Genomic DNA, 27,361 nt, shown 5'->3' with positions numbered 1-27,361 from the left:
TTAGACTGAATTTGGCAAAGAAAATAGTTCTCAGTTACATTGACTGGGAAGTGGCTGGTTGCACCTTCCTTCCTAGGGAAGTATTGATATGTAAGAGTAAAAATTTACCTGCTGGATTCATTCTGGTTTATTAAAATGATTGTTACTCTGGAGGAGCTATTACCATTCGATGTTCAATTTGAAGACAATTGTCAAAATCCTAAGAATTTCCTGACTGTATTTATGAAGGTGTGTTACATTTTAAAGTTATAACTACATTGTGTATTTGAAAAAAAAAAAGAAAGAAATTTTTCAGTAACATTGAAAAGTAGATTCATTACATTGTGGTTAAAGGTGGTGAAAACTTTTGCAAGGCACCTTATATAAATGGCTTGTAGTGACAAGTGGTTGCCGTCTACTAAAACAGGCAATGATATTTTATATTGTATATATTTTATTAATTATGCACATATCAGCAATCACATTAGATGTGGACTTTGGCATTTTAACCATGACAGACACATGATTTCAGAACAAAAAAGATCAAAGAAAAAAAATTCCATCTGAAAAGTAATAAGAATATCCAGGGAAGTTCACACAGAGCTCTTACAGACTTTTTTTTTTTTTTTAGAAACTTTGTATTTTGGCGCATGATTCATTTCCATAATTTCCACAAAAGGACTAGTGTAAAACTACAGAAAATAACAGTTTTTGGAGAAGGAAAAAAAAGAAAGAAATATAAAAAAGAAAGACAAAAGATCCCTTAAGATGATGCACTTAATATAGCCCCAATTTGGTAGTTAAGGCTATTGATTCCTGATCACCACAGAAATGTTTACAGTGTCCAACATGGCTACCACAGCTGACTGACTTCTGACAAAAGTGCATCCAACATCTTTGTGTAAGACTCCAAATTGTGTTGTGTTCATGATCCATCACAGTTCAGGCACTTTTGGAGAAGCTGAGTGTTTTAAATGTTTAAGAAGTTATTTCTCAATAGGCAGAATCAGTCCACTTCGGTGAGGCCACAAGGTCTCCTAAACTCCTGACCTCTCTCATGGATCCACTTGTTTGACACTGTTGATCAGAACAGAATAACAAAACATAGTTTAAGTCCATGTCATCATCATTAAAATAAACAAAACACATATGCACTGAACAGCTGTTACATTACCATAAAAAACATTAACACATTAAGATTGATTATCAATTATGCACCAGTTAAGTGGTCACAGGATCATGGGCCAGCAAGTGCAGTCTGATCCCACAGAGAAGCCAAAGCAGCATAAAATGCCAAAATAAAGTTAATACTGGCCACAAAAATAAGGCACCAGAACACCCAATGTACCACAGCCCGCCACACACGGGGCCCAGCAGGCAAAGAGACCAAATTCCCCAGAATCCAACCCATCGAGCAGCCATGGATTGCTCCGAACAAATAAGCCTGATCCAGAGAGAGACCACTCTAAAACCCACAGCACAATGCTAATGTCCAGATACCACAACACACCCCCAGAGCACTTGTGGAGTCATTCTCTAAATTGACAGAGCTGCCCCCACAGCACAAGGTGAACCTACACAATACTAGCCATAGTGCTTTGCAATGCAATGTTATGGCCTGTCAGTGTATATATTTATTAAGTCAAAAAGATCAAGGATGTAACATTAAATGTTTTGTGAAGTGTCTTGTAATGTTTATGTTTTAGAACCAAAATGATGAAGAATAAATCATTAAACAGAATCGTAAAGCCAGTATCTACTAGAAGTATAATAGACATTTTGTGCTAAGGCAGATTTTGCTGGCTAAGACAAAATCAGGTGCCAGGGCATCACCCCATAGAGGCTCAGCATAATTTATAGTAAGGGGGTTTCTTGCTAAAAAAAATTAGAGAACCCCTCCAGCATGCTGATGAAAAAGTCAGTTCACAGAAACTAGTTAATGTTGGGTCCAATCAAAAGGTGTGCATTGTTTTGGTTGCACAATGCGGGGCCTCCTCCATCCTAGACAGGTGATCATAATGTTATGGATGACTGGCATATAATGCATTATGCAATGTTTAACATAGGGTGTTCAGGAACTTTTAAATGGTCGTTCAATTATTTCAGTAATTAATTAATTTAGTTATATATCTCTAAAACGTTACCTTTGTGGAATTTAATCTTAAACCTGGGTCCATAAATATTTGGATATTAACAATATTGGAAAATTGTATTTTTGCTGTGTATGACAAGATTTTGGTGAAAACAAATAATGAATACAAGCAGAATGTACAGAATTTCAGCTTCATGTTCATGGGTAAATTTAAACTGGTGAATGGTTTTTATTTTAATATTTAATATTTAATATTTTGCTGATCATATATTTCATGGACAGCTGTGTATTATTCCCTTATTATTTAACTTAATTTTTTTGTCCTTATGCTTTGCAAAGATTTTGGCTCTTCTGTACAATTAAGAGAGTCTTTAAAAACAGGGGAACACATAAAATGTGCTGGAGTTCCTGCTTTAAATTTGCATTTACAGTAAATGCCCTCATATAAAAGTTGTCAGCACTTAGATTCTATTAATTAGTTGTTATAGTAAAAAGCTTAATAACAATACCTTTTTTATTAAATATTTACAGAATAAACTTCAATTTAATAGATGTAAACCTTTGTCCAGTTAGGGTACTCTCTTTTCTTGTTGTAAGCAGTAAGGTACTGTATCAGTGCTATTTTGCCATTTTGTTTACATTACCAACTAACTGATTTCTAATTACTTACTTTGGCATGATCATTCATGCAACATGGCTTGTGAATATGATATTTTGTATATTAGATTAATTACATTTCCTTTTTAAATACTTGCATTCATCACAGTCATAGTTATACAGTCTGGGGACTACATACAGTAGTTGATGGCAAAGTAGACTAAAGAACAGCAAAGCTGATGGTAAAGAAATTCTGATCGGTCATATTTGCTGTACTCAATTAAAATGTATTTTAATGAAAACTATACAACTACACTTTAAAATGGAAAATTGTGCATGAGGATCCTACACAGCTGAGGCAGCCTTGTTTAGACTGAAGCAGAACATGATATTAAAACCCTGTTTTTAAACCTCGATTCAGGCTCGATTCATGACTAAGGTAGGATTTTATCATCTTTAAACCTCAAGAAGTTTAAGTACTGCACTTTCTTCTCACAATGTAACCCATTTATTGCACTTTTTTGCTTTTATCTTTAAATCTGTTGTCTTATTAAAAAAAAACACTGATGTTAAAAATATAATTTGTAGTCTATGTACAAGTATCGACTGAAGTCAAATTTGGTGCCTGAACAAATTAAATAGGCTAAAAATATCAATGGCATGAAGCAGCTTTGACTTGAATTATAAGAAAAACAAGATACTAACAAGATAACTTACTGTAAAATGTTTTGGACTAATGTTTTATTGTAAATTAAAATGAGTAATTAACTATGTAAGCTAATGCTTTATTGGACTGCATTTTAATGGTTACGGCATGGCATAGGTTTAATCTCTAATAAAAGTACTGCTGGTTCCCTTACTCACCCCATTTACTACCGACTAAAACTGGACAGGCTGCATGTCTTGTTCTGTAATCTCCCTCACCACTCCTGAAGAGATTGTACCAGAAGACAGAAGTGCCCTGGAAACACAGGAAAAAATAAAAATGGCACAACAAATAACATACAACCCATAGTGTGTGTATAAGTATGTGTGTGCCGTGCGATGGACACCCCCGCCTCGTGCCCTAAGTCTCCTGGGATAGGCTCCAGGCCCCCCGCAACCCTGAATACAGATTAAGCGGCATAGATAGTGAGTGTGTGAGAGAGTGAGTGAGTGAGTATATGATACAATTATTAAAAGGCAAGGTAGATAATTTAGATTTTGCTACACATTGAAGACATTTTGGTCTGAATTCAAAACAAGAATACGAGATGATCGATCAGATATTTAGCTTCAACTTCCTGATATTCAGTCGCACTATACAATATATACTTTATTAAGCACAACTATACACCTATTCATTTATGAGTCAGTTAATTGACTCTCATAAATTTTATTTATTTTTGATGGCAACCCATAATATCAAAATTTACTGCCAAATATTTAATCTCTCTCTATTTCCATCTTTCTCTACTATTTAAGACCTTATTTACTTGTCAATATGTACTGATTTATTCTGCACCTCAAGTTGAGAGGAAGAGACGTACAGTTTTGTGTTTTTTTTTCTTCTGCAATGTGTCTGATTATTTGATTAATCTCATTTTGTACTAGGCAGTCAATCAGTGAATCTGTTTAAGAGATGACAGTCATTATTTAAAACTTCTGCTTTACAGGTCTGTGACCATTATAATATTTTTCCATAGTTTAAAAAAGGTTTGTAGTTTTTCTAGTTAAAATCTAGATGTAATTTTTTTTAAAAATCTTTGGATCTCAAACCTATGTCTATACTTGTTCTCCATGTATAGCAAAAAGAAAAAATAATTAGTCATGGCATTCCTATAAAGAAATCATCTCCAATATTTTCTTTTTCAGCCTCCTGATATTCTTCGTGGACATTGTTGAGTGTGCAAACACACACCCACTCTCTGTGCCTCCAATATACTGCAACAATTATTTAAAAACATTATACAGTGGTGGTTTAAGGTTGCTGACTACGTAGGACACTGACAAAAGTGTTTAAAGATTGAATCCTTTTAGAAGCATTTAGGATGGAACTCCTTTCCAGGTTTTAAAAGTAGGCATGGATGAGACAGAAATCTTCATTATACAGCAAGTCACTAGGTATGTTATGAGTTAATGATTCCTACCTTTCTTGGCCGGATAGCAGCACCAAAATCTGGAAACACAGTGGCACCACCAGCTTCCACATCACTCATCTGCCATCACAAATGTAAATACAATAAAAAAAAAATTGTAGGAGAAAGGTGAGCTTCCATGGTAGAATAGTACTAAAGATATGTAGAAATGTCCCACGTAAAAATTTGGAGGCAGACATAGGCAACAGCAAAACTCATTCACTAACCACCTTTGCATCACATTATAATTAAAATTGTGTTTACACTGTAATTATGAGATGTGGAACAAATATTATAGTATTATCTTTCCAAGTAAAAAAAAATGATGGAACTCTTAAAAGGACCAAGAGGAAAAAGGAAAAAATATATATGTAAAAAGAAAGCATATTGTCTTTAATTTGCGAGATCACTGAAACTTTATTTGAAAATCTAAAATTTATCTGAAACATTTTTATCTGTGTTGCAACATGAGCAAGCTCATGAGCACTCTAAAATGAATGAGAAAGTAGATGTTTTATACACGGCCCGTTTATTTTGGTAGTACAGAGGCTTGTTGTCCTTTAAGGTCAGTTTGTATAATCAGTTTATCCAGGCATTAAAAAAGTACACTTTGCATAATTAGTTTGTTATTGTTATGGTCTGTTACGATTATGGTTTGTTATTGTTTTCCTGTTAAGTCTGGTTCCTCTGAAGGTTGCAATCTCAGGGAGTTTTATCCTACCACTGTCTTCCTCGGCTTGCACATCAGGAACAATCTGATCATTTGAATTTAATTTTGTAAATTGAACTAAATTTGCTTAAACAAATTATTTTAAACCTTTGACATTTTTAGAAAATAAAAATCAGATCTGGAACTTGAAATATTAAGTTTAAGAACCCCTGCCATATGCAAATATATACAGTAGGGGTCAAATTTACCTCTCATGCGTCTAATAAGATGCTGAGCCAGAATCTTTTATAGGTAACTGATTTTATGATGAAGACCCTTAACTTATCTGGGCCTGTTGCTTTATTGATTTGTAGCTGACCCAACATATTGCATACCTCAGCCCTGTGAACACCTGTCACCCTGGCTAAATAAAACAGCTTTTAATATAGCACAGTAACGATCACCCTAATCATCAGTTTTATGCTTGTTTAATTCATTTGCCAATTCAAGTTTATTACTTGAACAGATCTCCCCCCACCTGTTATTTCTGTAATTGTTTTCATTGTATTCCTATTTTCTTGAATTACTAATAGCATATATGAAGCCCCTGGTTTTTGTGAGATCTCGCACAAAAAAAGGCTATTTTTCCCCATCTACATATTTTTTCTTCCTGTGCCCCTCCATATGGAACTTAAAGTTATTAAAAGTAATCAGGCTAATTATCAAGATAAAACATGCAGGTGCACTATTTATGTACATTACATTATGCTGACATAAATCAATCAAAGGCATTACATAAGATGCCAGAGTGGGGACATCAAACAGTCTGAAGAGGAGCACATCTAATAAATTATTATTTCAGGGTCATATGATACATTAGTTTCACAATAGATCTAATGACTTTAAGTTAATATTGTACAATGCACAGATTATAAAGAGACTGTTATTGTTCTTGAAACCTTTTAACTAGAACCTGTCAAGCTTGTCTCTGAGTGACTTGTGCCAGTTACAGTAAACTTTTTTGTGGGAATTCTATTGTGACAATTATGTTTACCATGGTTTCTGTTCATCGCTCTCATGTGTTCTGGTTCAGGCTTGATTAGTTAGTATTTATGCGCCTAGTTTTTTTTGTTCTTTTTTTTGGCATCTGTAATAATACTCGAAGTCTACTGCATGAGATTTAGCTCAAAATAAATTATATATACAGTATCTACTGTATGTAATGTACACTTTGAGTATGTGGATATTGAATATTTTTCTCTTTATATGATGGGCAGTAGATTTTTTTTCTTTGTGTTTGGCAACTAAGTCTGGTCTTGGTGTACTAATGGTTACATCCTGTGCTAAACCCTCAGTATTCACTCTGATAAAGCTTATCTTGATTGTTGACTTTGACACAGATATGCCTGATCTGACACATACAGTATGCTGGAAGGTGCTGATCTGCCAAATCATTGTGAAGGAATATACCTTTACCAGGAAAGGATTTATTCTGTCATAAACCACAGATATTTTCAGTGGTCTTTCATGCTTCTTGGTGTTTCTGAGACTGTATACACACATATAGGCATTAAAATATTTATTTTTAATGTTGGCTAAAACAGCACCGGCTGACATAGACGCTTCTGACATCTATTTGGCCAAATTGTCTGGTAATTATTTGCAACAATTATGCATTTTAATATATTTAACAAGAAACCAATGTAAGCTGAGTGAGGCTTATTGGCACCTATTAATTTACATTAAATTTATATATTTTTTGGTTTAAACATTTGAACAGAAATCAATTTTAATGTTTAAAAACATTAGCTTATTACATATGATGGACAAATGAAAACGAGCACATTAGCTATACAAATGTCCCTGGAAGTCTCACTCAATAAAATGTCATTACTCTGACCAGGGAACTCAGGGCGTACAGTACATACTTACATAATTTAAAAAAGTAGCCACACGATTTCCTGTGCCTAAAGATTTGAAAGCTTCGGTCTCATCTTTCTATGAAGATAAAATTTCACAATAAAAACATAGTAAAGAAACAGCTTGCTTTAGACCGCACGCGTACTTACGTAGTTAAGAAAGGTGGCAAGCCTATTTCCATCAACTTTGAGGTTGCTGTCAAAAGGACGCTGCAACAGACATTTATAATTTTAAACCAAATTGAACTGACCAGCTGAAACGGCTCCCATCTTTGAATTTCTTACCACATGAAATGGGTGACAAAATGGACTAAATAATTACAGAAAGAACTTTGTAGGATTGCACAGTTGAGAACATGTAAAATTTGGATTAAAAATTAACTTCTTTTTACTAAGTTCAAAGAATACAAAGAAAACAAGCTTTCGAGCCTAGCATATTTATGAAACATTTCTTCTATGAAGCATTGATGAATAAAAAGCAAATAAACTGAAATGTTCAAAGAGAAGAGAAGTAACAGGTCTCAAAACAGACCTAACAGCAACAACATTTATCCATTTTAACTATTAAAAAGTTCTAAATTTTATAGTTGTATATTCTTGCAGTATCAATTCCCACACACAACTTAGTGAAAGGCTGATGAGGTGCCATGCCTAGTTACATACACCACCTGGCCAAAACAATAGGTGCACACACAAATCCTCTGGCATTTAGTTTTGTTTATAGAATGTATTCAATGTGGCATTGTTTACAACAACTTTATGCAAATCACTACTTTTAATCGTGTCCAGTTTTAGTATTTTCGTCTTGTATTAATAACAATAACGTTGAACTGCTCTGTAAAGTCTTCTCCAGCACAGCTCAAAGACTTTTAAAGGGGTTAAAATCAGGACTTTGTGGTGGCCACATGTGTGAAAACAATTTCATGTGTAAAAACGATTCCTTATGCTCCCAGAAACGCACTTTCACTATGTGAAATCTAATTGCTAAACATTGCTAAGCCTGATGAACCAATCACTCTGGTATAGGATCAATCTGGATCCATTATACCACATGATGACTTTTTTCATTGCTCCAAAGTCTAATCTCTATGCTCCCTATAAAGCCTTTTATCTGATTGGTCTGACTAACAAGTGGTTTCCTTGTGGCCACACAGCTGTTAAGCCCCAATTCTGTAAGTTCTTATCACATGGTTCGCTACTAAACATAGCTGTAATTTTCTATCCAGCTCCATCAAGCATGCAAGTAATCTCTGATCATGGTCTTTTTTCTGACCACATTTCTTCTGTGAAGTTGATAATTCAGCACTGCCCTTTCAGGTTTAATAATGTGTTGGATAGTTCTTCACCCCGTTTCAGTCATTTTATTAATCTTCTTAGATGTTTTATTTGTTAAGCAACGTTAATGATTTGACCCTTACACAATAACAGTTTTCCATGACCATGGGATGTGTCCCGGTATGATTGTTTAAGAAATGAGAAGCTATAGAGTTGTTGCATCTGACAAATACAAATTACCACAGTAATTTCCAAACAAAGATTCTTAAGCATTTGTTTATTTAAATGCAAATGGTGATGTTTTTGCCAGGTGGTGTATGCTACAACTGGTCGATCACTGATTAGTTAATAAATATATTGACACTTTTTAAAATGATGAGCTATTGAAACAACCATGTTGCTTGCAAGTTTTGCACAGCGGGCTTACCCTTGAGAAGTCAAAATGTGGCTCATATTGACCTCCAATCCCATAGTTAGCAACCTATATTAAGGGAAAATGAATAGGTCATAAATAAATAAAAATCATAGATTTTACTCCAACAGTATAATAATTATTTACTTCACAAAAGAGCCAATTTGACCTTAAATCCAAATCACCCCAAGCAAAACTCCAACAGAATCCACAACAACAAAAAGGAACTTTGCTCATGTAGTGTTTAGAAAAAGCATCATGTCTTTTAACAACCTAAACTAAATCTTTAATAAAAAAATAAAATAAACCTGAAAGATAAACAAACACAATGTTCAGACTTCATAGATTATTGAAATCTAAATGAGCATAGTCAGGAGTGGACATGGCACAGACGGCAGAAGATTTATATATTTATATATAACGGACAATATTTAGCAAAATATCATCTAGATGATATAAAAAGTTGGTTTTTATTATTATTATTATTATTATTATTATTATTTTTGACCTTGTGGAGTTTGCCTGTTCTCCCTGTGCTTGGTGGGTTTTCTAGCTTCTCCAGTTTCAACCCACAGGCCAAAAGACATGCACATTTGGCTATTTGGCATTCCCAAGTTGCCCGTATTGTGTGAATGCATGTGTGAATGTTGACCGGAGGTCCTACCACGGCCACAAAATTTTCAATTCAATTCAATTTTATTTGTATAGCACTTTTAACAATTGCATTGTCCCAAAGCAGCTTTACACAATCAAAATAATTATTTAAGTTTGTATGGAATTTGAATGTGTATGAATCAATATGGGAATAAATACAATGGCAATCACTATTGGCCTCCATCGTGCCTAGTTGGACTACAGAGGTTTGTAGATGTATTATTATTATTCGTAGTAGTAGTAGTATTAGTAGGAGTAATTTTGTGTGTGTGTGCATGACTACAAATAAATGTTACCATTAATGTAACTACTAATATGCAAAAGGAAAAAAATATTTGGCTTTCAAAGTAACAGCAAAGACGAAAGCTTAATCATGTCTTAAATGTCCAAGTTTGAAATACCTGAAGAAGTTCTGCAGTCTCCACTGTTAGACCAGTAATGTCTTCTATTCTCCGATTGACACGAGCAATGACTGGATCCTCATATCCTTCCAACCATGCACTACAGATCATTAAACAAAAAGAATCAGTTACAAAACAGATTTAACAGATTTCTAGTACTCAGAGAACCTAAATAATCTTTTGGAATAATTTGTCAAAATTATTTTACCTTCTGATTTAAATATATTGTTTAAAAGTTTTTATAAATACTGATGCAGCACAAACTCACCTCTTGGATACCCTGTACTGTGCTGTTGTCAATACACCTGTTTTTGGATCTCGCACAGTTGCTCTTGCAAGCTAGAATGGTTAATAATAAATTTTAATTATCAGATTTTTTATTGTGAAATTTTATCTTTGTAGAAAGTTACTAGAGGACTCCATCGCCCAAAGGTTTATACTATAATAGTATAAACATTCTTAAAATGTTCTTTAAAAAAAAAATGTTGACTCAAACTCTCCATAGCATCTTAAAGGGTCATAAATGTTTCAGACTTTTAGATTCATGACAATACAGTTAAACCTTTGATTGTGAAAATAATAAAAAAATAATTTAGAAAGCAGTTAGCAGTAAAGAACCAGACAAAACAACATAAAAATTAAGCGAAAATCTAAAAGTTAATATTTGGTCATAGGAGATTGGCTTGAAAGCTTCAGGTATCTTGGACACGTACAAGACCACCATCATTATATTTGTATCTAGAGTTGGTATTCGTTTTTTTTTTTTTTTGAAAACAAACCTTTCTTGCACTTATTTCTGTTGAATAAAACTCCTAAGTGTGCAGTCCATTGCAGAAATTTACATTTACATTTAGGCATTTGGCAAACACCCTTACCTAGAGCGACTTATATTATCATCTCATACATCTTAAAACTTGAGTGTTAAGGGCCTTTCTCAAGGGCCTAACCGTGGCAACTTGGTGGTCGTGGGGGTTTGAACCTGGGAACTTCTGAACCGTAGTCTTATTTAAGCTGTGTCAAGTTTGATTAATAAAAGTTCCAGTCACTTACCCTAGGTTTGGCAAGCTCTTTGATCTTCTCAATCTCTTCATCAGAAAGCACGTCCAGATAGCGGACAATGTGTGGATTGTCCCATTCGTCCTCCTCTTTCATTGGCTTAAGAAGAAGACGTGGGTTCCTGTTCCCATTTTGATAGCGGCAGAACAGCTTACTTTTCTTCTGTTCAGTCTGTGAAAAAAAACTCAACCTAAGCATCTACGAATATAATGGTCTTCTATATACAGACGCTCAAAACAGAAAATGGGCAAAAGTGACCCACATATACAACTGCAGGTTACTGTCTAAAATCACAATATGAGGTCAACTACAGGCAATTAAAATTCTGACCACCCCTCACATGCCACTGAAGTGCAATTGCACTTTAGACTGCATTCCTGTCACCCATACATACAGTACATTAAGCACTAGGCTCATTGCACACCGCTTTACTACTTCTATTTGCATATGGCATCATATTTTATCATGTTCTTAATTGCTTACCTTATTATTAAATGACTTACATTATATAGCAATATAAACTATAGTGGAACCTCATCTCACGACCCCGGCTCATGAACAAAAAGTTAGCCTAAAATTTTTCTCTGCTTACAAACTGACGACCCAGAAACCGTCATCTCAAGCTGCGGATAAGCAAAGGCATGAGTGCGTCATGAAACAGCAGTTTTGCTCGGTCCGCAGTCAAGGATCGTGTGAACATGATAAAAGAATTTTGTGCTAAGTGAAGTGACGGTGTAGGGTACTACACATTATGAACGATAACTCTGTGTCCAAGTGTGCAGTGCAGAAAAAATGGAAAAAATCTATCCATCTCTGGATAAATTTTTGTTAAAATTGCTGCCACGTACGATCCAGGGGCCAAGAAAAAAAAAAAAAAACCCGAAGAAGAATTATCCAGTGTTGTTATGGAGGGGGACTCTCCTTCCAAATACTAACCTCCTCCCCACCCACCTTACTCTCCTCCATTCCTTCACATCACAGTGTCCCTAAGAAAAGTGTACAAACTTAAAAAATTAAGTGTTCATTATCTCCTATACAGTTTATATTTATATTTAGTGCTGTACTATTTTTGTATAATTAAGGCTTTTTCATACTTTGCTTAATATTTTGTGATATAAACAAAATACATAAAAAGGTAAATATAGTTCATAGTGAAGGAGAACAAATTATTACTATTTACATGTATTCCTATGGAAAAAACTAAATCGGTCTATGGCCAAAACTTAGGAACGAATTAAATTCGTAAACCGAGGTTCCACTGTTCAATATTTTATTTAAATATTTTATTAACCTCAGTAGTCTTGCTTATGTGCACAGTCTGCATATTACCGTGTGTTGTACCCGGTATAACTGTGTATGTAGCAAACAAAAACTTTGAATCCTTTAAAAACACAAAGACATGTTTTGTTGAAGTCATTCACAAATTTACTGCAAGTTGAAATTAGGACCAAATCTTTTTTCCATGAAGACAGACAAGCATAATCACTTTATTATATTAGATAGATTATCAAAAACATTGTGTTTTGGAATTTACAATATAATAAAAGACATACCGACTAAGTTTAAAAACAACATGACTTTAGGTGCTGTAACATAACCACTCTTGATATTGCACATGAACATGTGAACCAAGCACGTGAGGTATGAGTTAAAATAACTAATTCTATATCACTTTTTTGTCTTTCACTTTGTGAGCTTAGCTTTTTACCAACATTAGTGGATCACCAAATGCAAATCAGCATTTCTGAAGCTACCAGAAATCTGGCAAAATGTTTTGTTTTCTTTAGCTTACACATGTGACTTGCACAAAACTTTGTGATGTGCTGAAACAATTCTGGCACATGTGAGATGACAGCTCCACATCTAAACTTATACAAGTGGTTATAATGTTTTGATTCACTACTGCCACACTTTATACCATGTGTAAAATTAAAAATGATGATTTTGGTCATCTTCAGAATGGTTCTCAAATTTTTATAGATTCCTCATTAATTCCTGCACTCACCATTTTGACCCCCTCGCCTCTACACAGGGCCTCATAGGCGTCTCTCTCAGGCAAATAATCTTTAGGGCGCTCATAGGTTACCGGCTCAGTGGATGTCTCTCCAGTAGGATCTTTTTTTTCCTGATCCATCTCCTTTAGCTCTTTGGAGAACAACTGCTCAAAGTACCGCAGATTGCTTTGTGCTCGGTCATGGCTGGGATCTATTAATACATTTAGAAATTAATAAACATTACACTCTCTGCTTATTATTATAACAGTCAAATAGTTTATGATAGAATCTGAAATGCAGCATTAAATCATTCCTTAAAATAAGTACTACAGTTATGATAATTTAATAAAAACAATAGGCATATCTAGGAAATACTATATATATTTATACAGCAAATCTAACGTTTAAATAATTATTTAAACATTTTCACACAAAACAACCGACAAGGAAGTAGCAAAATAATCCAGTTATAAATTAATTAGCAAAGAACCTTAATCATTAAATTTGCCTTTCTCACAGTTATTAGTAACATTAGTATAATACTATAATAGCTTCTAACTACAGTATAGATCTCAGAGAAGCCTCCATCTTATATTTTTTTCTGACCTGATCCACTATGAAAGATATATTTATATTTAAAAAAAAAGGTAAGGGAAAAAAACCCATATAAAACATCATGAACTGCTTTTAAATACAAAACTTACATAAGAACTATACAATTAATTACTTAATTAATTACTTAATTAATTACAATTAAAATTTGAGGTTTTTGTTTGAAGTTTTGAAACATATATTCAGTCTGGGCAATGCTGCTTCCACATTAACCAGCTGGTCATCAATAAATGGGGTTCAGGATAAAAAGCACAATAATGTTTAGATTTCAACTTATTTCAGTAAAGCATTTTATGTTTAAAGCTTATAGTCTCAATAGTTGTCATTCAATAGAGATGAGTATAAACATTCAGCTTGCATGAATTCTATACAGTGGAACCATGGATTGCTAGCATAATATATTCTGGAAGGGTGTTTGTATATTAAAACACTTTATATCAAAGTGAATTTCCCCCATAAAAAATATTATTAAATGATTCGTTCCACAACCCAAAAAAATAAATATCTAAAAATAATTCACACAAAATGTGTGAAAAAGTAGAAATAAAACACATAAACCTGTGTTACAATAAACAGCGCATTAAAGGATGTGTGTGAAAGTCAAATAAAAGCATCTTTCAAAATAAAAGATGCTTCTGGTGCACATGTGATCATAGTGTTATAGTAAACAGCATACGCACACAAGGATGTTAACTATACAACCGAGCATGGAGGACAACTACCTACAATTCCGCAGTGTGCGAGAGAAGAACCAAATGGCATTGATCACGTGACGCACGGCATTAAAACAAGCAGTGCTTGCATGTCACATGATACTCGGTGATACTTGGTACTCGAAAAATCAAGACTCGCTCATTTAACAAGCCAAAATGTATTAATTTATTACAATTATTTTGCTCGTCATGCAGATCGCTCGCAAACCAGGATACTTGCAATCCGAGGTTCCACTGTACATGGTGGAAAAACATTCACTGCCCTTCCCTGATAGCATAGGAAAATTCTAGGACTGATTTTATGTTTCAGACAGTGTAGTGGCAAGTTTAGGACTAGTTGAAGAAAAATCCATGCTTGATAAACATGTTTTTTTTCACAATTCCTTATAACAACTAATTAACTTCCATAATGGAAGTAATTGATGTCATGTACAAGTCTGATATTAAAACATTTCCTATCTTGAGCCTCTGTCAGTGATTGACTGTTGAGCTTTCAACTAACTGAGGTATTTTGTACTACACGATCATATACCCTGAAATAAAAAATAAAAAATGCTTCATTAGAATAAGATGTGACTGATCACAAAAAAACAACAACTGGAGAATACTATTTATTTTAACTTTATTTCTTTTGAAGATTTTGTATTTGAGGTCCCGTTTTGGTCTAAAATAATTGTATTCATTTTTAATTAATTTATTTATTTACATTAAAGAAAAAAAAGGTAAAACTTTTACACAAATAGGATTCCAAACCCCATCTGTTTAAGTTTCATTTGTTATGTGTTTTTATAATGCCCCCATGTTGCAGTGATTACCAATAGACACCAGGCGTCGAGTGAGTTCAATGGCTCGAGGAATATCTCCCATCTGATAGACAGAGTAACTCAGGTAGTCCAGGATTTCTGACTTAGATCTTTTGGAGTCCTCACCAGCATCCATCTGTCGCAGGGCCTGTTGCATCCACAGTACTGCATGGTAATAGTCATTATCATTGTACGCTGTCCTTCCCATGTCAAAGCAGTCATCCACAGTCAGAAAAGCATTGAAGCGCACACCTGTGGACTCAAGTTAGAACAGTGTTTAGGGATGTTGTTTTGTTCACCAGTTATAAAGAGTTCCAAAAAAGGCAGAAAGAGCTTTTCATCTCTGCCCTTCCAAAATGTGTTTCTATGGACATGTGTAATTACAGACTACTCTCAAAGTATTAGAACAGCAAGGCCAGTTCTTTTGTTTTCACTATACACCAAAGACACCAGGATTGAAAGATGCAACATGGCCGCGCTGAGAAAGGGGGGAAAAATGGTTGACTGTTCCTACAGTGGCTTCCAATAACTGTACCAAGCTAGCAACCCAAACCCATAACCAATCTTTGTGTTAGCAATAGTATTATCAATAGCAACATTTTTTTTCTTTCAATAAAAATAGTTATTGAATTTTGATACTGTGACACCTTATCTTTAAGCCAGAAGCATTAGACTTCTAAAGTGGGGGAAAAATTTTGTACAGCAAAGGCCTTTTTTTAAAAAAAAAATACTGTATGTAGACAACCTACTGATGAGACAGATTAGATACATCATAATACAGGACCAGGTTATGTCAAGTGGTCAAATTATGTTCAAAATCAAGCCCTCCTCGAAAGGAAAAATTAAGTATGATATAGTGCAAATCATAAAATTAGTTTCATTTCTATTTCTATTACAATTTATACAATGTTTTTACAGGTGCTTGATGTAGTTGCTAAGACTACTACTGGGTTTTATGAGGCATAATAAGTTTATATGTTAAATCACTTATGTAAAAATGTGCTTCTGACCTGGCAATTTGCCTTTGGAGAAGCTCTCAGAGTCCAGGTGATATGTATCCTGGAGACGCATCAGAGCTTTGGCTGCACCTGTTTGATCCTCCTCATCTGGGAAAAACTGTCGGTGCATAGACATGTTTGAGATGAACCCTGGATAACAATGAAATGTTAAAAAAAGGGGGGAAAAAAGAGAACAAGTTATATCATCACCATCAACAAATGAAAACTTTAAAAAACTTTTTGGAAAATGTAAGCAGCCTTGTAACACTTGTAAGACGTTTCCCAGAAGTATATACCAATATATTGTTATGGACCAGAGTTGATCCGTGATCTGTACAGATCACTTTCCATGGCTATATATATTAAATAAATAAAATATTACTGCTGCTTTAGGGCATTATATTTGGGCCCATTCCTGAGCTTAACTTTGTTTTGGCATTTATGCAAATTAAATGTAAATTTCAAACTTTGCTGCAAATCTACTTAATGTTTTTCGCACTAAAATTTGCCTAATTTTTATTACCAACATAAAAGAAAGTATCCCAATTATTATTCTTGTTTTTTCATTTATTATTGTTCAAATGAAGGACAGTACCTGCTCTGCCATTTAAAATAATGCAAGTAAAAAGACAAGCTAAAATTTTAACATAAGACATGCACAATCACTCTTTACAATAATCGTTGGCAGAAAAGCATCTTAGACTACTTGGAAAATCCAGACTGACTGTCCACACTGTTAACTGGAAGTGATTAGACCAGATTTGGCTCTCTTTAGGCTGGCACGTTAAATTTAACATTTGTTGACCTATCTGCGTTCGTTATTGTGAGGGTCACATGCAGCATGTCTTTCCTTGTATATTGTCCAGGGACAATTTTCAAACTGCTGTAAAGCCAGCCGCTCTTCCTGAAGAGATTTTTACATATGTGGTGGTTCAAGCATTATAGCGGAAAAAGTCCCTTTGGAACCTCTGCAACATAGCAACTTAATAATAACAATAATAGCTTTCTAAATGATAACAATAATATCCATATCACATGATTTTGTGGGCTTGAACGTCCATGTCAGGCTGTGAGTGACACTTTAAAGTGGACACTTTAAAATCTGATTTAAGCAGGTATAGCATCCAGACAGGGACACATATTAAGGAATCCAATCTGATTTCATACTGGCTCTAGATATGGTTTAAATCTGGTTTGAAAAAAAAAAAAAAAAATTTTTTTTTGTTTTTTTACTGCTCAGACAACATAAAAGCATCTAATTCCAAACTGAGTCTAATCAGGATATGCCAATCATTTTAAATGGGCTAGCAGTATTATACAGAGACGTCAAAAAATAATCCTAGATTCTTTAGCCAAAAAAAAAAACAAAAAAAAAAACACAACTATTGTCAGAGGTGCTCCCCGGGTCAAGCTCTTACTTGACTTATTTGATAAGCACTCTGTGCTTCCAGTGTGTATGGGAGCTTACCTTCAAAACACATAGAGTAATTAACAGGAGTATTGTCAAACAGCCTGGGGTTATAACTTATTGACTTTGATATAATAATTTTATCCAAAAAGGCATCCAAGTCATCCATAACTCAGACAGTATTCTGGGCACAGTATTAAACTGAGAACACTCTAGCTCTGCGCAGACAATGCAACTTCATGCTATCGTGCTGCTAAAGTTCTCTTTATATGGTTACAATATACATTTCTACCATTACTGAGACAAGTCTTGAGTGATATTTTTTCCTCACTGGGTCTTACCTTTTCATGTAAATGATTCTTGTGTTAATACGTTATGTGAAAAGTTTGTGCAAATCTATAAACTAAATGGTAAAGGTCTTAATTTACCATCTGAAGAGTCTTGTAGTACCAGTTGTTCTAGTTCAGGCCATTCCCTGTTTAGTCTTTTCATCAGCTTGTAGGCATTCACTGGATGAGCCAAAAATCCTTCAGGATCAGTAGTTGATGCAAGTGTTAGCACATCCAGCTTGTTTGCCCAGCTGTAAAGGATCCACGAATATAAACAATCACAACGAATCTGAATGACAAATTTATTTAACAAAAACACTATATGGACAAATGTTTGTGGACACATTTATCATTTTATCATCATACCATACTGTACCTCTATCTCTCCCCATTGCTGTTATAATAAACTCCACTCGTTAGCAAATTTTAGTTTTTTCTGCATGTGGCTGTGGGAATTTGCCCACTCAGCCAAAAGAGTATTAGTGAGGTCGGGCAGTGGTGCACCATCAGCATTTCATCACAAATTTGTTCAGTGTGAATGAGGTCAAAGCACTGTCAAGGCTACTTGAGTTCTTCCACATCAATCTTAGTTTTACGTCTTCATAAAACTTGCTTTGTGCAAAATAACACCATCTAGCTGGAACATGTTTGGGCTTGACTATGAGTTCCAGTGAAGGAAAAATGCAAAAAGAAAATTGCAACAGCATACAAAGTCCTATATTTATGTGTGCTCCCAATCTAGTGGTAACAGTTTAGGGATGAGTGCATTTTGGGTTTGAGGTGTTCACAAATTTCTGGCCATGTAGAGTATGTTTTGGCCTAGCTATGCAAAGATTAAGCCATGTACAGTATACAACATATTTGCACAATATACTAGAAAGCAAGGAAAGAAACTTTATTTAATATGTTTGCCTTGTAGAAAGATGTACCTTTTCACAGCATCAAGCTTGGACTCCTCTGCTTTAATGTATTCCTTCAGGGAGTGAACCAAATCCCTCTCTGCCAAGATCAAGTCTGTCATCTGGCCTAAGAGTAATTAAAATGCAAAATAGTTGGCACAATACATCAACACAATATTAACCTTCTAATTGGGTTTTTACAAAAGATTGTTGAATAATATTGCAAAATGTGCACTTAGCAGACTCACATTTGATCAATATGGCAAATGCCAAAGAGATGTTTGAATGTTAAAAACAATGCAGACATGTCCTACACTTTTCCTTTTAACTTACAATACTGATACAGAAACTTTCATCGGTCCATTTTGGGTATGGAGCAATGACTAATAATTGGGTTAAACTATTAGGTTATAGACTAGAGCTGTTAATCATAGGAAAAAATAGGTGTCTGGTTAAAATTTTAAAGACCCCAAATTCTGTTGTAATATTTATGTGATTATATATGTTTTACTGTATGCACCACATACCATACAGAGTACACAGATTACGCTAACTGCTCTGTGGTAGTTAGAAAATGCACACAGTTTCTTAGAATTTGCCTGTAGATTGTTAGGTAAGGTTTCTAGCTATAAATCTCAACCATGCCACACAAATATGAACATTCTTTACTAGGGTTGCAAATGTCACACATTTTTTTTAACTGAACACGGAAACTATTAATAATCATTAACAATTAATACAATAATTAGCAATGTGAGAAAATATTAACAAAGCCCTCATGGATTTACCACGCACACAATATAAAAACAATGAAGCTGTCAAAAATACAGCTTACATACTGTCCTTATTAAAAAAGTAAGGCTACTTAAAAATACAACATTCAATATTACAAGCCAGCACAATCTGAGGTAAAATAGGCTCTACAGAGAACTCAAAACTGTATGAACACCAGTGAAATGTTAATTATTAAAACTGTCAATTTACAATTTCATGTACTTCAGTTATTATTCACATTAAAAATCAGAAAAAGATTTTTTTTTTTTTGTTAAATTTTAACTATGGCATGATTTTTGGATGGACTGGTTTGAGCTGCTGATCTCCTTGGATTTAATATAGAGTGTACATAGTTAATATATGACCTGGGGGTAGCAACAGGCCCGCATACTGTTCTGTCTGGCCCACAACACCTAGGCAAATGTCAAATCCAAAATCCAATATAGAGCACTGCCTACAATTAAAATTGGGCTAAAGGCATAAACTTGACTCTTGACTCACAATCTGTCATTAACAGGCCTTGCCCTTCCCTTTTGTTAGTGGGTTGTTGTAGAAAAGTTTTCATTATAACCCTAAAATACTACGGCGTCCCCCAGGGGTCATGTGGTTAAAAAAAAAAAAAAAAAAAAAATGCCCACTGATCACTAAACTGTGAAGGAGGGTACAGTAAATAAAACTTGAGCAAACTGAGTCATAAACTGTGAGCACGGATTGATAAATCGTGATGTCTTTTTCTTATCCCCACCCCTGTCAAAACAACGTATTCAGAGAAAGGCTCGCCCTCGAGAGGTTGTGCACGGACAACTGAGCTTTTACAGATTCCCAAATTGACAATGTTACCATTTTTTAATCCCTGGACTGGAAGAAACAGAGATTTTCCTTATCATAACATGTGTTTTTTTTTTTTTTTAAAAATCACTCTATACACAACCAATGATTTTTTTTATGCTATTCTTAAGAAAAAAAATAAATAATAATAAATAAATAAATGTTTGTACCCCTACTATATGGTCATATAATTGTTGAAAAAGTGAGACTAAAATAATTGTCCTTTTTTGTGAGGGTAGGAGGATTTCCCCCTTAGTTTCTGCAAAAATATATTGCTATTAAAAGCATTCCTGAGTTCAGATCTCCATCTCTGCTGATACAATGTGCTATGTATAGATCAAATTCATGTAATTTAAAACGACAGACCCATTTGTTTTGTGTTTCATTTCAGTTGTCTATAGTGTGACCATCAGCTTTACTGTTTCAAGTCAAGATAAACTATTCTTCTCCAACTTTTTAACAGAGTCTGTGATAAGATTCTTGTTCTTGGGTGACAAGAGTGGAACCTCAGGTGGTTTTGTGTGGTCTATACGGTATAAGATGTTCACATTTGAGTCTCAATGTAGCCTCCTCCCAAGGCTTTATGATAATGAATTTTTTTTTCTATAATAATTTTTTTTAAACCTTTATATTTTTAAACTTTATATAATAACTTATGCTTGGGGCACTGGTGGTTCAGTGGTAGGTGTTTTGCCTGCAATGGGAGGGTTGCGTCAGGAAGGGAATCCGGCGTAAAACCTGTGCTAAGTTGTAGTGCGGACTGGGTATTCCGCAAGGCGACCCTTTGCCGGAAGCCGAAAGACCAACAATATAATAACTTATGCTTGTGATTAAATTTTATTTAAAACAATTATTCAATGAGGTTAAAATGTTGCCAAATGTACTAAACAAGACTTATAATACATTCAGGGTTTTTTTTCTTCAGGAGTTTAGATGTTATATAAATGAATCATGAAGCAAAATCGAAAGAATATTACCAATAGATGTGAAGACCTCTGCCTGTACTTTGCAACAGAGCCAGCACACAGACCAAACGGTCACCAGCAAAAACTGCATGTCTCTGATGTACACTTCTGAGAGGGAGAGAGAAAGAGAGAGAGGAAAAGCATTTAAATTAGCATATGCATAAATATCCTTGTAACCCCAGCAGGGGTATGCATTACCACACATTTGACAACATACAGAAGCCCTCACTGTAGTTTCACATTTACAAGAATCATTTACACAGTGTTGCACATAATTTGGACAATTTCTTTGCAGGTCACAGTATACAGTTGAAGCAGATCTTTAGGATCAAACAAACTCTATTTCTAACAATGTTAATATGTAAAGATAAGGTCTAGATTCAACTTAGCAAATATGTGCGCAAAAGGTAATTCATTTCAATTTACTAGACATGAATTATAACTACACTCAACAAAAATATAAACGCAACACCTTTGTTTTTGCTCCGATTTTTTATGAGATTGACTTAAAGATGTAAAATTCATTCCAGATACACAATATTACCATTTCTCTCAAACATTGTTCACAAATCAGTCTAAATGTGTGATAGTGAGCACTTCTGCTTTGCTGAGATAATCCATCCCACCTCACAGGTGTGCCACATCAAGATGCTGAACTGACATCATCAACTGAGTCCTGCACAGGTGTACCTTATACTGCCCACAATAAAAGGCCACCCTGGAATGTGCAGTTTTGTCTCACAGCAAAATGCCACAAGCATTGAGGGAGCGTTCAATTGGCATGCTGACAGCAGGAATGTCAACCAGATCTGTTGCTCGTGCATTGAATGTTCATTTCTCCACCATAAGCCGTCTCCAAAGGCGTTTCAGAGAATATGGCAGTACATCCTAACGGCCTCACAACCGCAGACCACGTGTAACCACACCAGCCCAGGACCTCCACATCCAGCAGGTTCACCTCCAAGATCGTCTGAGACCAGCCACTCAGACAGCTGCTGAAATAATTGGTTTGCATAACCAAACAATTTCTGCACAAACTGTCAGAAACCGTCTCAGGGAAGCTCAACTGCATGCTCGTCGTCCTCATCGGGGTCTTGACCTGACTCCAGCTCGTCGCCGTAACAGACTTGAGTGGGCAAATGCTCACATTCGATGGCATCTGGCACGTTGGAGAGGTGTTCTCTTCACAGATGAATCTCGGTTTACATTGTTCAGGGCAGATGGCAGACAGCGTGTGAGTGAGCGCTTTGCTGATGTCAATGTTGTGGATCGAGTGATGGTGGGGTTATGGTATGGGCAGGCATCTGTTATGGACGAAGAACACAGGTACATTTTATTGATGGCATTTTGAATGCACAGAGATACCGTGATGAGATCCTGAGGCCCATTGTTGTGCCATACATCCATGAACATCACCTCATGTTTCAGCAAGATAATGCACGGCCCCATGTTGCAAGGATCTGTACACAGTTCTTGGAAGCTGAAAATGTCCCAGTTCTTGCATAGCCAGCATACTCACCGGGCATGTCACCCGTTGAGCATGTTTGGGATGTGCTTAAACGGCGTATACGACAGCGTGTACCAGTTCCCACTAATATCCAACAACTTCGCACAGCCATTAAAGAGGAGTGGACCAACATTCCACAGGCCACAATTGACAATCTGATAAACTCTATGCGAAGAAGATGTGTTGCACTGCCTGAGGCAAATGGTGGTCACACCAGATACTGACCCGTTCTGAGTCCCCAGACCCCAATAAAGCAAAAAACTGCACATTCCAGGGTGGCCTTTTATTGTGGGCAGTATAAGGTACACCTGTGCACTACTCATGATGTCAGATCAGCATCTTGATGTGGTACACCTGTGAGGTGGGATGGATTATTTCAGCAAAGCAGAAGTGCTCACTATCACACATTTAGACTGATTTGTAAACAATGTTTGAGAGAAATGGTAATATTGTGTATCTGGAATGAATTTTAGATCTTTAAGTCCATCTCATGAAAAATCGGAGCAGAAACAAAGGTGTTGCGTTTATATTTTTGTTAAGTGTAACAACTAATGAGCTTAGGGCTGTGTGTGTGTATACTGTATGTGTGTGTGTGTTAAAACCTTTAATTTTTTTCTTTTTTTTGTGGAACACCATACAGGGCTTTACTCAGCCCAATCTGTATTATCAATGCGCATATTATTTGCCACGGCAAACGCTAACACTGTTGTGTCATCAGGCCTCCTTAGAGTCAAAAAAGTGGTGTGCTGTAGCTCAACGTTTAATTTGGGGGTTCAGTGTGAATTACCAAGCACTTGCGAAGGTGGCATGTTGGGGAACTTTTTATTGTCTTTATAACGTGATTTTTGTGGTAAAGTGCCTATAGTGAAAAGAGCTATTATGTTGACAACAGCAGGTACCAAATGCAAATCCCTACTTGAAATGTGGAAATAACAATAGTGCAGACAGGCAGCCAAATGTCTAGTCACCTTTCCTAAAGGGGTGTGGGAGGCAATATTTATAAGATGCTGTACTCCCAACATTTTTCATCCATGATGGGTTAAAATGCACTCAAATTTAAGTTGAATGTTGTCATTCTATGCCTGTATTAATAATTTATTTGTGGGACTCTTTAACCCGCTTAAACCGCTTAGCTGCTATTGGCATCACTGGCAAACCGCATGCCTTTCCTACTTTACCGTACCTAGTTTGTCCATCTAAAAATGTGTTCTCAGTCTCCCGGTCACCAGTGGTGTTCCCCACAAATCTGTCATACACACCCTTCTTTTTTCAAACTATGTTTTCTCCTTCTGTGACATTGTTAGGAAAATTTTGTATTCATGCCCATTGTTATGCAGATAATACACAGTATTATTTAATTAAAAAATTTTGAGTAATTTTCCACAGCACCTTATCGTTTAAATCTCGTATTAACAGTGTCTCCAAGTCATCCTTCTTCCACCGCTTCTTAAACCACGCAAACATCCCCAAGTCACTAGTTACCTACCACATAAAATATTGCAGTACATCTTATCTGGCCTACTAAATAAGCTCCTGCATAAACTCCACCTAATTCAGAATTCTGTTGCCCCATCATAACCCGAACTACATAGATACATTATGACAGCCCTCCCCCTACAACAACTCCACTGGCTCCCTATCAAGTACCATATCAAATTTAAAATTCTTTTCACTTTTGAAGCTCTACATAACTATGCTCTACTTTATCACTCAGAACTCACACAGTTCTGCAGATTTTCTTTTGCTCTTCCTCAGTTGGGCTCCTCTACATCCCCTGGCCGCTTGACCATCCCTGGGCTCTGGAGCCTTAAGCTGCACTGCTTCTTGTTGAATTCTAGAATTCTCTCCTAGAAAATCTCCGCAACATAGGCCGTCTAGCCACATTCACACCATGTCCATTCAGAGGTACTCCTCTGAGGTAAACAGCTAAAAAAAGCATAGTACACAATGCTTCCAGAGTGTTTCTCTCTCTCTCTCTCTCTCATTATATAAGTGGTATAGTAAAAAGCTTCCGGTCCCTCTCCCTCTCTAATTACATATAGTAAAAATAGTAGCCAGAACATCCACATGCTCCTTGTAAAAAATGCTTCCTCAGTTACTGCTGCTAATATATTGAAGATGTGGTATACGTTTGCAGTTTTTACCAGTTTGTGTGTGTTTGGTTAGACACAAACCGTCCTAATGCTGTCATCAATGACCTTTTTTCCCCCTCACCAAGCATGAACTTTGATGGACATACAATAACTGACAGATTTACTGACATAGTCTTCACACAAATAAGAAAATATGTTTTATCGGTTGCTTTAACTATGATTGAAGATTTTTTTGAAGACAATTGGCTCTTCTTAATAAACTCAGGGGATAATAGCCTGAGAACCAAAAAGACCCCTTTCATCAGTATATATTGGACTTTGAATGTTGCTACTAAGGACAATTTAACTAAAATATAATGCGACAATACATCTGGGGGCTTGTTTATGTAGAGTGCAAAAGTTTGCATCCCCGTACTTTGAAGAGGCAAATATGAAACATGTTAATATGCTGTTATATGAAAGTGATCAATAGTCACTCCATCTTTTCTTGTCACTTTTGGATAGTTTTAGCATAAAATAAGGTTAATTTTTATTCTGATGCTGTTTTTTTTTTATTCATTTTATGTGAACAAAAAGACATATTTGCCCATTTCCCCAAGGAAAATAGGTACAGTTCAACATATTAATGTACTAGACTTCACGAAAGTCTGAGAGGATTAAAAGCCATTTTGTATATACTTACAGATGATTTGATAATACACTTGGGAGCTAGGAAGGTCGTGTTACCTACTGTTATCAAAATGTTTTTCATTAATACCCCAGCATGTTTAAGCAATTTAGATCATGAAGTCACTCCCAGCTGCAGCACATCCTGGTGGCAGCTTCTTGCTGATTTCGCCTTTGTGTCAGGTTGGCAAGGATTTAGTATTGCAAAAGATATAAAACTGCTTTATGCATTTAGGTTTAGACTTTTAATATACAGTAAGAAGACAGTTATTTAATTTCATTTCTGCGCACACATTATTTGAAAAGCAACAAGGTAAAATTATGACATTATAAATTAATACATATTTATTTAAAATATCACAACAACATGCAATCATCACAAGCTGAAGTTGCACAAGATTTTTTCTTCTTCCACAGGCGGGTTTTCCAGGGAATCAATTATCTTGTTTATAGGAGACGTTACTCTCCAGCTTATTTTCCTTGCTAATTGTTTGTATAAAGTTTATACAAACACTTATTTATTTATTTTTTAGTCTGCGCTACTGAAACCACTGAATATATTTAACTAAAACTCATCATTCGGGCAGGACCGCCTTTCCCCAAAGAGCAGCGCAGAGATGTTTCTAGAATCTTCCAATCACAGTAATGTAGTGCAGGCACTGTTATCATCTAAACAATGACCGTAATGTTAAAAAAAAGGATCTCTGGCAGGTAGTAGGGTCTACAAAACACACAATAAAAAAATGTAGGATCTTTGTACATACTTGGCGTGTTATACATCGGTTTTATTTAAGAGATAATGACAAAAAATAATACTTTTTGGTCCAACTAACTTTTGGCTACACTCAGGATACGCGTACCGACCAAACTCTTTTATTTGCTTTTGGAATAACTGTAAAATGTCACAGAACAGGAGCCTTACCTTCACTGAAACTACAGAGAACCTCCTGAAATCTGGTTCTACAGAATCCTCGAGCTACGTGCTCGAACAGCAGTACAACTTTAACTGCCACGTACTGGTCCTCCACACTTTCTAACGCACTGGAGTGGTCATACGTAAATCTACTACTCAATGCGCAGAATAATTGCTTTAAAACGTGTTATGACCTGAAACCAAACGAAATCTACATAAGACGTTATTTTATGGGTGTCGTTATGTCAACGCTTTAAATGTACAAGACATACATGACGAAGACGCAAAACATCTAATAGTTTATGACTGCGCTTTCGTATGCCTATATATAGACAATTTGTGCTGTCATATGATGTATAGCAATAATACCTTCATACCAATATTATCACAGATCTTTCTTGTACTCACCTCTGATCAAGATGCAACAATCGAATAATAAATATTGTCAATATCTATGTATTAGATGGTTTTAAGAGTGTTTATGCGGCATTTGTCACAGATTTACGGTAAAATCACGCCTTGCAAAACTGCATGTTCGTAATGGAGAGCGAAAAGTTTTCAGATGCACGTGATACGAAGGAGCTGTAGGGGGATAGGGCAGGGGTGACAGAAATCATGTTTAGTTCACTACAGTCTTGGAAGACAGTGTTTTCCGTTTTAGTTATTACGGCAGCTGAAGCTTACCTACTTGTATTTGGAGCAGGTTTA

General features: G+C 35.5%; 1 protein-coding gene across 3 annotated transcripts; it reads right to left on the bottom strand.

Moving 5' to 3' along the window:
• Positions 1–413: 413 nt before the first annotated feature.
• p4ha2 (procollagen-proline, 2-oxoglutarate 4-dioxygenase (proline 4-hydroxylase), alpha polypeptide 2) lies at positions 414–26,844 on the bottom strand. 3 transcript variants are annotated; one of them, XM_053478471.1, is made up of 16 exons: positions 26,663–26,844; positions 21,487–21,582; positions 18,938–19,034; positions 18,108–18,259; positions 16,284–16,421; positions 15,286–15,525; positions 13,157–13,356; positions 11,146–11,322; positions 10,364–10,434; positions 10,096–10,195; positions 9,056–9,109; positions 7,504–7,563; positions 7,367–7,432; positions 4,798–4,866; positions 3,533–3,629; positions 414–1,056 (listed from the first exon to the last, which is right to left on the bottom strand). In XM_053478471.1, exons 2-16 carry the CDS (start codon positions 21,563–21,565, stop codon positions 986–988), a joined length of 1,671 nt encoding a protein of 556 aa, XP_053334446.1. In that variant the 5' UTR covers positions 21,566–21,582; positions 26,663–26,844; the 3' UTR covers positions 414–985. The 3 variants fall into 3 exon arrangements, with proteins under 3 accessions (XP_053334446.1, XP_053334449.1, XP_053334448.1); XM_053478474.1 differs by lacking the exon at positions 7,367–7,432 and having other exon boundaries at positions 26,663–26,843; XM_053478473.1 differs by lacking the exon at positions 7,504–7,563 and having other exon boundaries at positions 26,663–26,841.
• Between the last annotated feature and the right edge of the window lie 517 nt (positions 26,845–27,361).

The sequence above is a fragment of the Clarias gariepinus genome, chromosome 19 (assembly GCF_024256425.1).
Source record: "Clarias gariepinus isolate MV-2021 ecotype Netherlands chromosome 19, CGAR_prim_01v2, whole genome shotgun sequence".
NCBI lineage: Eukaryota > Metazoa > Chordata > Actinopteri > Siluriformes > Clariidae > Clarias > Clarias gariepinus.
The sequence above is the reverse complement of the archived record's forward strand: the minus strand, read 5'-3'. Positions and strand labels throughout refer to the sequence as shown.

Coding starts and splice junctions, on each gene's coding strand:
- p4ha2 (XM_053478471.1), bottom strand. CDS start 21,565: ATGCAGTTTTTGCTGGTGACCGTTTGGTCTGTGTGCTGGCTCTGTTGC. Junction 18,260..18,937: donor AAGCTTGATGCTGTGAAAAG/GTACATCTTTCT, acceptor GATCCTTTACAG/CTGGGCAAACAAGCTGGATG. Junction 10,196..10,363: donor CAGTACAGGGTATCCAAGAG/GTGAGTTTGTGC, acceptor AATGATCTGTAG/TGCATGGTTGGAAGGATATG.